This window comes from Acartia tonsa, chromosome 6 (assembly GCF_053477335.1).
Source record: "Acartia tonsa isolate MP-2025a chromosome 6, ASM5347733v1, whole genome shotgun sequence".
NCBI classification, from domain to species: domain Eukaryota; kingdom Metazoa; phylum Arthropoda; class Copepoda; order Calanoida; family Acartiidae; genus Acartia; species Acartia tonsa.
This window is the reverse complement of record NC_137265.1, coordinates 16,798,867-16,811,055: the sequence shown is the minus strand read 5'-3', so window position 1 is coordinate 16,811,055 and position 12,189 is coordinate 16,798,867. Positions and strand designations below refer to the sequence as shown.

General features: G+C 32.3%; 1 protein-coding gene across 1 annotated transcript in view; it reads right to left on the bottom strand.

Moving 5' to 3' along the window:
• LOC145321977 (uncharacterized) overlaps positions 1-12,189 on the bottom strand; it is a 41,603-nt gene that overhangs the window by 2,995 nt on the left and 26,419 nt on the right. Inside the window, exons 6-15 of the mRNA XM_080163698.1 lie at positions 11,625-11,648; positions 11,128-11,169; positions 10,731-10,805; positions 8,910-8,963; positions 8,628-8,690; positions 8,101-8,177; positions 7,635-7,681; positions 7,345-7,380; positions 5,925-6,000; positions 151-244 (exon numbers count right to left, since the gene is read on the bottom strand). Coding sequence (XP_080019824.1) covers positions 151-244; positions 5,925-6,000; positions 7,345-7,380; positions 7,635-7,681; positions 8,101-8,177; positions 8,628-8,690; positions 8,910-8,963; positions 10,731-10,805; positions 11,128-11,169; positions 11,625-11,648 — 588 coding nt within the window. The remainder of the gene's footprint in view (positions 1-150; positions 245-5,924; positions 6,001-7,344; positions 7,381-7,634; positions 7,682-8,100; positions 8,178-8,627; positions 8,691-8,909; positions 8,964-10,730; positions 10,806-11,127; positions 11,170-11,624; positions 11,649-12,189) is intronic.

The window sequence follows — 12,189 nt, the reverse complement described above, 5'->3', positions numbered from 1 at the left end:
AAATATTCGTCAAAGTGGAGGTAAATAAGAATGAAGTATATATAAAAAAAGATGATCTAATTTTCGAGAAAAAAAGGAGATTAATACCAAAAAGGATATATATACATAGATAACATACAGAAAAGCAAAAATATCTATTCATTTGCCTACCTGAAATTTCTACAAGAAAGATAAATTCCATAGGAAAGGAATCTTGAATTATCTGAAATCTGGGGCTGCAGAAATGTGGATTCATAACAAGTATCTAAATAATAAAATTATATTAGGAAAATTTATCATAAACATTATGATACACCTTATTTTTCCAACTATTCACCTTGAGTCTAAAAATGCTTAATATTAAATTTAAAATTTAAAAAAACAATAATAGGTTTTTCCCCTTGTTTGAACTTACTGTTTTTGATTAATATAATTAAAATCATAACAAAGACCAAAACACACATTTTCTAAAAAAATTAAGATGCCATATTTCTTAAATACAAACGTCCAACTACTATACAATTCTAATCCAATATTTTATAATATGTAGGAAAAACATGATATTTTTACAAAGATATTATACTTTACATTAGAATTCAGAGTAGGCAATGCATTGATAAGTTATGAAGATTATTTTCAGAGGTTTGATTTCAAAATAAGATAATTATAACTTAGTATTAATGAAAATATGTAATATATACTTGATTTCTTAGTAATACTAAAATATAAAATATGTATTTATTAAGTTTTATATAATTATATGCATTTATTTTAATTGATCTTTTGATTAATTACCATAATTTTCTTGTATTATCCTCTTAGAAATTTTTTTTTCAATATTGAAAATTTGAGTAACCCCCCCCCCCCCTGACAGCGAACTATGAACTCTGGCCGCAGCGCTCGGCTCCCTAGCCTAAAACCTAACCTAACCTAAAATAGTTGTTTGTCAGTAGTCGGGGAAGGGGGGGGGGGGGTACAAAATTGAAAAAAATTGAGCAATTAAAATATTTTTAGAACCTAAATTCTAAAGTTTGGGTCCCTTATCACAACTTAGTTAGTAGCTCAACTGCTTTCTTTAGATACGATAATTGTGAAGTTTTGGCATATAAATGTGTTTTATTATTGGACTTAAGCAATGTATTTGTTGTTTTTATCACTCTGATTAAAGAAATGCATTTGATGTTGTATTTTATTTGACTTCAACAATAAATGTATATTTTGAAGCAAATTGCTATTGGTTTCATAATAAATGAAGGGAGAAAATGGAGAGATATACTGGTACCCAAAGTTTCAAACCTTCTTAATAGCTGGCAATTTTAATAACTCTTTATTGGTTGGTACAAACTATTCCACCAAATTACATGTTAAAGATAAAAATTACCTTCAAAAGTATACAAAAATGTTTTGTGATGTGTTAAAAAAATCCATTTTAAAATCTTGATTTTAAGGATGATGGACTTTAAGATGCTCCTACGGATAGTGATGGTGAGCCAAATGTTATCAAAGTGCATGCCCATGATGACATCTTATGTATTGAACTATGGTCCAATTTTTGTATTCATAGCAGCCTCCAGCCAAGCAGTATTTAAAAAGAAAAAAATAGCAATTTTATTTACTCCAATTCATAAGGTAATTACTGTAGTTTTTAGAAGATGTTTATATTTCTTGTCGGGAGGCTCCATTTGAGATTGCTATGAATACAAAAATTAGACCATAGTTCAATATATAAGTTGTCATCATGGGCATGTACTTTGATAACATTTGGCTCACCATTTCCACCAGTAAAAGCATCTTTAAGGCCATCATTCTCAAATCAAGAATTTAAAATGGATTTTTAAGACTGGAGGTCAGCAGCTGTCCTCTAAAAGAATAGGGGTCGAATTTCTTTTTTTCTAATATTTCTTATTAAGAAATATAATTTTTTCTACCTTATACTATATTTCATAATAATTTACCCATAAATCCCTTAAAAAATTGTTAATTTATCAGAATCAATCTTTAAAAGAGGAGAAAAGTGTAAAAAAATAGCTTTTTTATTGATTTGTTTTTGATTTGCATATCTTTTTGATTCACCAGTATTTTCCTCAAATGCTATTTTTGAGATCTTGTGCTTCATTTTGCTGATTAATTAAAAATTAACTGTGGAAACTTGTAACCAAAATATGCATCTACATTTCATATTTACAGTAAAATTATCCAAAATGAATAACAAAGCTGATATTCTGAAAATTCAGATTTGCCTATTTTTTAGTTCACAGTTTAGCTGTTGTGTTAGACAGGTTGTTCAGGTATAACTCAGCTTCGCTATTCAGAATGTAGAGATGTGGGAGTGCGTTAATTAGATCAAAAGTTGTAAATATTGTTTATCTTCAAGTTGGGCTAAGTGATTTCCCTCTTCATTTTTTAAAATTTTCAAAACTTTTGATAAAAAAATAAAAAGAGGTGGGAAGTTTTACAGGGATTTAAAGGGATAAGACAATGGCTGATAAATGGATGTACATCCCCAATGATAATACACAAAATTATCTCTTCTGTAGATTACAAGTAGTGGTTGAAACATATGGACACTGAACTAAATGAACAAACCATTCAAAATATAATTAAAGTCCCCAAGGTTGTTAAGCCAACAAATAAGAAAACGTTATCATATAAGACTTTGGGGACAAGTGTTATAACAAGCCCAAACATGAAACTGCTAAATGGGGCAGTGGCGTGCGAAGCACTTTGTCTAGGGGGGGGCATTTTGAAGATTTTGTAAAATTTTGCCCCCCCCTAAATCAAAGTGCCCCGGGGGGGCACTTTGCTTTAGGGGGGGCATTTTGATTATATATACTAATCTTAAATAAGGGTGTTTTAGGGGTGGGATTATTTGATTATGGGCCTTCTAGTCCTTATCCCTTCTTCCCCATCCCTTCCCCCATCCCTATTTCCCGTTTATATCCCCTATCTCTTCCCCCACCCATCTCTTCTCCCCCATCCCTTCTCCCCACCCTGCAATGACTGAAGGGAAGGGAGCTAGAAAGCATCTTCGAAAAAAAAGTACAGAATATAATTTACCCTCCCCCCCCCCCCACCACAAAACATTTTTTATGGGTGGAAAAGGATGTTATAAAATCTCAGCAGGAAGGATGAATAACCCCATTAAAAAAAATTTTGAGGGGGGGAGGAGATAAAAACACTCATTTTGGAAATAATTTACCAAAAATTAACCTAATATGTAAAACTGATTTTAAATATTTCTTTATTGTATGACAACAAGAATGACAACATCTTTAAGTAGCAAAGCACAAAAAATCATTAATAAGAATACAGACAAGTAGATTTAAAGAGCATCTGTTGAAATAAATATATATTTTAGGTAGAAAAAGTCACAAATCCTTTTTCCTGCAAATCCTGTAAATTACATACTGTATGCTCGAAACAGCAAGAAATTTTTTTTTTTTTTAATATTATAATCCACAAAAAAATTTATTGTACCATAAAAACCAAAGATATAAAGAACTATGTAAAAAATAAAAAAAATTACTTGTCCTTTTATCTACAGATATAAAAATCTCTTAGAAATATGGAAAACTTTGGGTTATAGTCTCTTTTGTGGCAACGCCTCTTAAGAGCATTTCGTCGTATTTTCATAGTAGCTTTTAATAGGTTATTCTAGGTTAAGTTAGGTCAGGTGATTTCCCCGCAGGGTTAGGCAATTGGCCCCGCAGGAGCTATAAATAGGGGAAAAGCTACTGTGAAAATACGACGAAATGCACCTTAAGAGGCAATGTCACAAAAGGGACTATACCCGAAATTTAAAAGATACAAAAATAGCCAAAAATGTCCTGAAAAGCAGTCCGACATCCATGAATTTTTGATAGTTAATTATACTCCATAATGATGGGTATGTTAACATTAAGTTTTAGCCTTCTATCTTTAATTGCAGTTGAAAAAATCACATTCCCCCCCTTAGCATTACGTACTGACAGACATAGTGAATTATAGAGAAGCTAAAGCGTTATATCAACATATCCTACCCTCTTTAAATGGCACTTTAAAACTCTGTTAATTTTTCATTAAGTGGTGTTTCCAAGGATTTATAAGGGCAGTGCGTGAAGCGCACCTAAAAATATTTACTCCCCCTTTGAACTAAAATCAATTAAAGACAACAAGAGTGGCGTATTTTATCAAGTTAGGAATTTAGAGTGTAGTTAGTTTTAAGGGTTTTTAATGAAAATTGCCATAAAAAACATGTCTTTTTGTAAGGGTATGTAAACAAAAAAATGATAAACTTATCCTGAAAATAATATGACATCATATATAGTTAGTCATTTAGACAGACATACAGTGTTAAGAAAAAGGCTTAGATAAATATCAACGCTGTTTCTTTTTTTATTTAAAATAATTTTTGATTAAATATTTGTTGTTTACAAATGTTTTTATAGAAATAAAAACAAAATATACAATGCATGTGATAAAAAGCAGAAACCATTTGGAAGTGCGCGAAGCACAATTTTTTTTCTTCAAATATGCAGGGAAGGAGGGGTTTTTGGGCTATTTATTACACTAATCCCAAATAATTCATATAAAATTTTCTTATTCGTTGGCTCAATAACTTTGGGTACTTTAATGGAATTTTGATTGGTTGGTTAATTAAGTCGAGTTTCCATACATTTCATCCACAAATTGTAATCTATATATGGGGTAATTTTGTGTATCATCATTGGGGATGTACAAAATTTCTTTGGTAAAAAGTTTATATTATACCAAATAAAATACTTCCTATTACCTACCTGGTTTGTTATGTTCAGTGAAAAAAGATTATAACCTAATTTCTACACTAATTTAAAAATTTGGTAAGGTTAAATGATTAGTAACTGTCTGTTTGGCGCGAAGCGCCAAAATTTTTTTTTTTGAGTATTTCTTGATCTTTTTTTTGGAAACTGGGATAGTTTTGCTTTTTGTAGGGTAGGGGGCAAAAAGGGGCATTTTTGTTGACCAGGGGGGGGCAAAATGGGGCATTTTTCAACATTTAGGGGGGGGCAGGGGGGGCGGTGGCTAGGGGGGGGCAGGGGGGGGGGCGTTTTGGTCGCTAGGGGGGGGCGATTGCCCCAAATGCCCCCTTCGGTTCGCACGCCACTGAAATGGGGTGAAAAAGATTGATAATGGCTGTGGTCCATTACAATAGTAAGAAATATTGCCTGAAAGTTTAGTTTTGCAGATATTGATAATTTGTAAAAAGTAGTCTCTCATAAAGTTGCTCTGGGTCTTTCGTTTATTTTATTAATTTGTATTTTTACAACTTTTTATCCAGCATTATTAAATTTACTTTTGTCCTTTATAAACCAAGCATAGACGTCCAATGGGGAAGGTGAAGAGGGTTTACCCCCCTTAAACTTTTAAACTCTTCATTTTATCTTTATTATCTTCCCTCCTGTGCTCCTATTCAAGCTAGTGGGCTAATATTTTTTGTGCATATCCCCTTTTGATAAAGAATTTCCGACTACAAGTCAGTCAAAGGCATATTTTGCTTCCTAACCCATTTATTTAACAACCTTTGTTTTTAGAATCAGGACCTGCAGGATCATACCTGGAAGCTGAAATTGAATCGAACGCCTATATTTTAGATTAGGATAATACAACTAAAGGATTTAAAATTATTTTGGTAACATAAAATTCTTTGTTTAAGTAAAAAAATATTTTTGATCTTTGCATGGATGACCTTTCCAGGATTTCTTGCACCCTTATTGAAAATTTTAACTCTCAGTTATTTGTCATATGCACATTTAAAAGTCAACTAGTTATATTTCACACAGAGAAAATGAAAAAGAAAAAATCCGAAGGGGGAGGGGGGTGCTGGGGTTGCGTTGAGGGTTAAATGAGGATGAACAGAAAAGCGCAGCAAGAACAACCTTTACCTTGTTATGTTCAACATATAGTGTTGTAATAGTAGTATGTGTAACCTGAAATACAGAGTTCTCTTCCCTGATAAACCAATTTTTCTCTGTTAACAATCCAGTACACGTTCAGAATTTCGCTCTAAATATTATAATATAAAATTTATTCAGCGTATCTTTAGACCGCTTTTCGCGGATAGGAAAATAAAAAAAATATATTTTTGTCAGCAATGAGGAAACAAACGCCTCGGCTATCAAACTAGTGTTAATATTATAATTTTTAGTTTAGAATTCGTAGACAATTTTGTTTAATAAGAAGCTATACATGATTTTTCCGTCTGGCCGAGGACCAGTTCTAATCCTGCGAATATTTATTGGTTACGACATATACTTAAAACAAAACAGTGTAAGACATAAAAGTCTAAAAATATACCAAAAACATAAAATAACTCCTTAAGATTTTGTTGATACTTTTAATGTCAATAGCGGCTACGCCCCTAGAGGCCACTAGGGGCACTTAAGGAGGGGAGAGTCGAATTTGATAACCCAATATATTTTTTTTCAGATTTTAAAAGAAAAAGTTAAAACAAATTTGGGGGGGGGGGAATTTTTTCTAGGGACAATTTCCTTGGGAGGGTAGTGTTACCATCCCCTAAATAGTCACAAACCTTCCCGGGACCTATGAGAAGCTACCCTGTTAAGGAGAGCCCGATTAGTTCAGCGGTGAGAGAGATCCTTTGGTACAAACACACAGACAAACAGACATCCTGTTACTTTAGTATAGGGATTTAAACTAAACTATCAAGGTTAACTGCCTTATTATGTCGCCAATGATAAAAAGATATAGATTTTTTAATATAAAAAATGCTGATATTAAGAGCTGAGCTGGATCTTTAAATCAATTTTACTGGTAAGCCAGATCGAGGTGAGCCAACTTTCCACCAATGAGAGCACAGCATTTTATGAAATGCCGCGCTATGATTGGCTGAAATTCGGCTCACCCCGATCTGGCTCACCACTAAAATGATTCAAAGATCCAGCTCTGGACTACATCAAATAGAACAGGCTTCACCAGTAGAAGAAAAATACTTGGATCATGGAAAGTAAACGAAGTAGCTGATTTCGTCGTATTTTCACAGTAGCTTTTCTTCTATTTCTAGCCGTGCGGGGGCCTCTAACCCAGTGGGGCAGTCATTAACATTTATCTGACCTAAACTAAAATAACCTTTCAAAATCTATTGTAAATATACGACGAAACCAGCTACTTCGTTTGCTTTCCATGATCCAAAAACTTTTTAAAAGCCGCTAACTTCAAATAATAAAAAAATAAAGTTTTATTACTAATGATGAAAGAGAAAAAAATATCCTCTACCATTGAGAAGCTTGCCTTCAATTTGTATGTTGATCATTGTTTGAATTTTTTATTAATCTTAAAGTTTACATATTTTGTTAGATCATGTCAAAAAAAAAATGTCAAAAAATTTACCCGCATTGGGATAGAGAAAGAACCAGCAAAAGTAATCTGAAAGTAATAAATTTTAGTAAAATTAAGAAATCTGCTGTTTAAATATCAGTTATTATATTGTTTTACATATGTTATATATATTATTGTTTATGTCAGATTGTTTTTTTTTTTTTTTTTTGGGGGGGGGGGGGGTTAAATCTTACATAATTTAGAGGATAGGGTTAACCAATTCTTTCCTCTTTCCTTTAAAATCATATTCAGTTGGTCCTAGAGTAATTTAAAAGGCCTTCTTTTATTTTTAGAAAAATAACCTTTCTATTTTTAAGTCTTGATGGTGCAAAGCGAGCCAAAAAGTTTCCTGAAAAATAATCTTTTATTTAGGAGTCAAACACCAAGGATCTTAATTTATATAAAAAATTAATGCATCACCTAGGTGTCCACCACTATAACCTCCCCCCCCCCCCACACCCTTAAAGGGGTTTTACACAATCCAGATACATACAATCCCCAAAAACAGCCAATGATGGTGTGACATTTAATCAGTCTTGGAAATTGACCCTCTTCTTTTAATCTTATTTTTAAAGGGAGAATTTTTTGCTAGGGGCGATATCTCTTTGGAGGGTAAATTTTCTTCCTTTTCTATAGAAAGCTTCATTGTAAAGGAAAATCATATCGAGCAAAAGGTTAGCTACACACACAGACAAACAGAGAAATATCCTGCTTCTTTTATATAAGGATTATGATTAGTGAGAGAGGGCCATTTTATCAAAGACTTGCCGCTTATATCCGCTGTGTCTCCTAGAATTAGCTTGGCAGATGATTCCAGAACTTTACTTGTTGTCTTTGATTGAATTCTAAATAATTATGGATCAATATTTATCTTATTTTTAATTTGAATTATGATTCTTACTACGAAAATGTATTTTAATAAAGATGAACGGTCTTACTTTACTTTTTGTTCATGGGAAAATCAACATTCAATTCAAGGCATAAATACAATAAATATCATAATCTTATGAAAATATTATTGTCAGACCTCGCTTTATTATATGTTGTCATACTAAAACTTTCATTAAATATTACTAGAAATAAGCCACTAGAGACCTCTAGGAGCACCTTAAATGGGGAGTGGGATCGGGTGGGGGGGGGGGGGGGTTAGAGATAATCCCTTCACTTTTAGTTTTGAAAAGAAAAAGTATATGTATATATGTATATATGCAGTTTAAGAAAACCTTTGGTACAGACAGACAGACAAACTTACACACGGACAAACATACATCCTGTTACATTTATAAAAGGTTTACCTGCAAGTCCAAACTCCTTGATGAAGAGTTAAAACCTCTTTTATCAGAATTCCACAAACACCTCTGCAAAACAACCGTATACATCAACTATCAAGTGTCCAAACTTTTTCACCAATGATTTTATTCTACATTTATTGGTAATATATTCCATTGTCTTATCCCTTAAAATCCCTTCTCTGATTTAGTTTTAAATACTGTAAAAATTATATATATTTAAAGATGGGAATAATAGTTGGTCAGGTTTAGGGCTATTTTAAAAACTAATTAAGAAATAAACATTACCTATCTATATCTCCAAAGTGGGAGAAGGAAGGGTACTCAAATATTTCTCCATTCCTACAAAAACAAGGATGATTAATTCTTATAGTAGCAAAGCTGCTTGCAATTGTATAATTTGTTTTTTTTTGGGGGGGGAGGAATGAAAAAATATAAGATTATAACTAACTTTATAGCTCTAAGGTGCCGAAGGCTCGGGCTATAAATTTAACTGGTATCAATTTTAGGACTTTTAATTAATATTCGTGAAAAATTGATTGTATATAATATGATGCTATACATAATGTTTAGTATGGCAGAGAACTGGTTCTAATTCAGTGAATATTAATTGGTTTCGAAGCAATACTGGAAAATTATTTTATTTTCACTTCAAATAACAACAGTTCCACCTTAGCACAGACAGACAGAATTGAAAGCTTATGAAGTAGCTTTACTTTAGGAATTATTAGAAAGAAATCAAATTATTTTCAACAACCAAATTCATACTATGCAACAAATTTGCATATATTAATTCTTAACAAATTTTAAAAAGCATTTTCACTCTTTATAATTTCTTCCTGAATACATATGTTTTTATTGTAACATTTATTACAATAAATTTTTCTTAGTTGAAGTTTTTACATGTTTATTTCTCTAGATTGTCTAATAAATAATACATGAAAACAAAGTAACACATGCATAAAATTATTCTATTTTTAATGATTTTAAGGTATATTTTTAAAAGAGAAAGAATATCTTACTTTTGTATAGATTAGGTAATAAAAGAACTCAAATAAATTTGAAGAACTTTATCTTTGAAAACACGTGTGAAAATCAGTTAAAAACTCTTATTAGCAGCAAAGCTACTCTATAGTGCACTTTGTGAGTCCGTAACGCTATTGGGAAAATGTGATTTTCTCACCTGTTATTGAAGCTTAAATTTTTAGTGCAGATTTTTATGATATACATATTTTAGTATTTTAGTTTGTCTGACTGTCGGTCATGCTTCAAAAGACATAAACCTTATTTTCTTTCAGTTTTGCATATTTCTTCGTCATGACCATTGTTCATCTGATCTGTATGTAACTTTGTCCGTTTGTCCATTGCATGATATTTTTGCGCCTCGCTACTTATGGATGTTGTTATCATTGTATTGAAGTTAAATTGTGAAAATAAGTATAAAATTTCAACAAGTTATTTTGAATCTTTATCAAATATTTTTGTTGAACCACAGCTGGAGACAAGAAAATATTTTCAACTTGAGAGATTCTCTAGGAAATTAATGAAATCAGGATGGAATATTTAATTTCTTGATATAGGGTATATGTGTGTTGTACTCATAATAACAAGAACAACTCTATTCATAAGTGAAATAATAATAATTTTTTTTGTTTAATCTGTCTATACTTGGGTTTGTCCTTCTGTTTGTCATTCTGAATGTCCTTCTATCTGTCCTATTGTCTGTACATATGTCTGTCCTTTTATCACCTCCTATCTGTCCTTTTTTGTCCTTCTGTTTTGCCTTTCTGTCCTACTATCTGTCCTTTTGTTTTTTATTATGTCTGTCCTTCTGTCTGACCTTTTTCCTGTCCTATTGTCTTTCCTTCTCTGCCATAACTTTTGTCTGTCCTTCTAGATCCCTCCTTCTGTCTGTCCTTCTTTAAGTCTGTAGTGCTAGGGTGAAGAAGTGCAAATAATTTACTCTCTTTTAGTTCCCCATCACTGCACTTCCATTCCATTTCGCTCCGATTTCCTCCTCTAATCCCCCTGCCGTTTTCCTTGCCCTCACCTCCTCTCTATTTCCAATTTCCTTACACTTCCCCTCTTTTTCTCTAAAATAACTGTTACCTGCCAACAATGCTAATGGACTGACCGGCCGGGGATATCCAGGTACAAGTTGGTCGTCCCCTCCGCCTTCTGGGCCTGCGCAATAAAGCAGAATGTATTCAGTATCACATCGACATAAGTTGTGGGGGCGGGATTATCTTTAGTTATATCCAACTAATATAATAAGTTATATAAAATGGTTCTACCATGGGACAAAATACTAAGCACGTCTTGCTTCATAAACAGGCCTTATTCAATGTTACGGAAGGTTTGTGGTCCTTTTAAAATCACATTCCCCAAAAATTTTTCAAACAGACGCACATGTCCAGTTGTAGAGTAGCTTCGCTACTTAAAATAAACTTTTAAAAGTATTTAGAGTCTCATTTTTAATAAAAAAAAGAAAATATAATCAATATACCTTATAGTTGTAGGACACACCAAGGAGATCTCATTTCCAACTTTTTATTTATCAACAAATTTGGAGTAGGTAGTATTTTATTTTTTTATACTTAGATATTGATTTTGCAAAAAAAATAATACATTTGCTTTATGTGCATTTTTTGCTAGCTGAAAATAGAGAGGTGCAATAGATATTTATGCATCGAATTATAGACAACTTTAAATAGATATCAATATGAAAAACAATATAAGATTAAAAACAGTTTTGTCAGCCGAAGGCCCAGGCTATCAAAACTGGTAATAATTTCATGATTTTTATTTTTACATCCACGGAAAATTGTCTTTAAAACAATGCTATATATGATTTTTCAGTACAGTCAAGAACGGGTTATAATCCAACGGATATTAATCTGTTTCTAAGCCATACTAAAATACTTCTTCCTTGATGAAATATAATTTATTATTCAAATATCCGCGGAAAGCCATAAATAACTATTAAAATTTGATTGATTTCCTGACGCTGTTAATTCTTGTGATTGTCTGAAAATAAAATAATAATAATCCGTCCGTTGCTTTCATTCAAATACCTTGTTGAGAACTGATAACACTTCCCCTATTTTTTAAACAATCAAAAATGGGAAGATTTTTGTTTGTTATTTATTTATTGGATCATGTTATTTTGGGTAGATGGTAGTCTTTTAGGACACAGCAGGTACAGAGAGGAGGGAGGGACGGTTGATACACAATTTTTAGACCGAGAAAGGGAGAGGCCTATAAGTTACATTCCTCTGTGCCCCTAGCATCTATGGGTTTTGTACTTAATGGGATAGGTTAAAGCAGAAAATAGGCTAAGTCATTCCCGGGACCTATGTTAAACTTCCATAAAATGGAGAACTCAATCGGTTTAGAAGTATTCAAAATCTGGTAAATTCCTCCTACAACTCTTTTTTTCACTTTTGAAAATTTGAGTAGCCCCCCCCCGACAACACAATAATATTTTCCATAAAATATTATAATGTGTGACAGGAAAGAGAGGAGGGGAGGGAGGATAGAGCCATAAGCCTCTTTAGTCGCTGTGGCA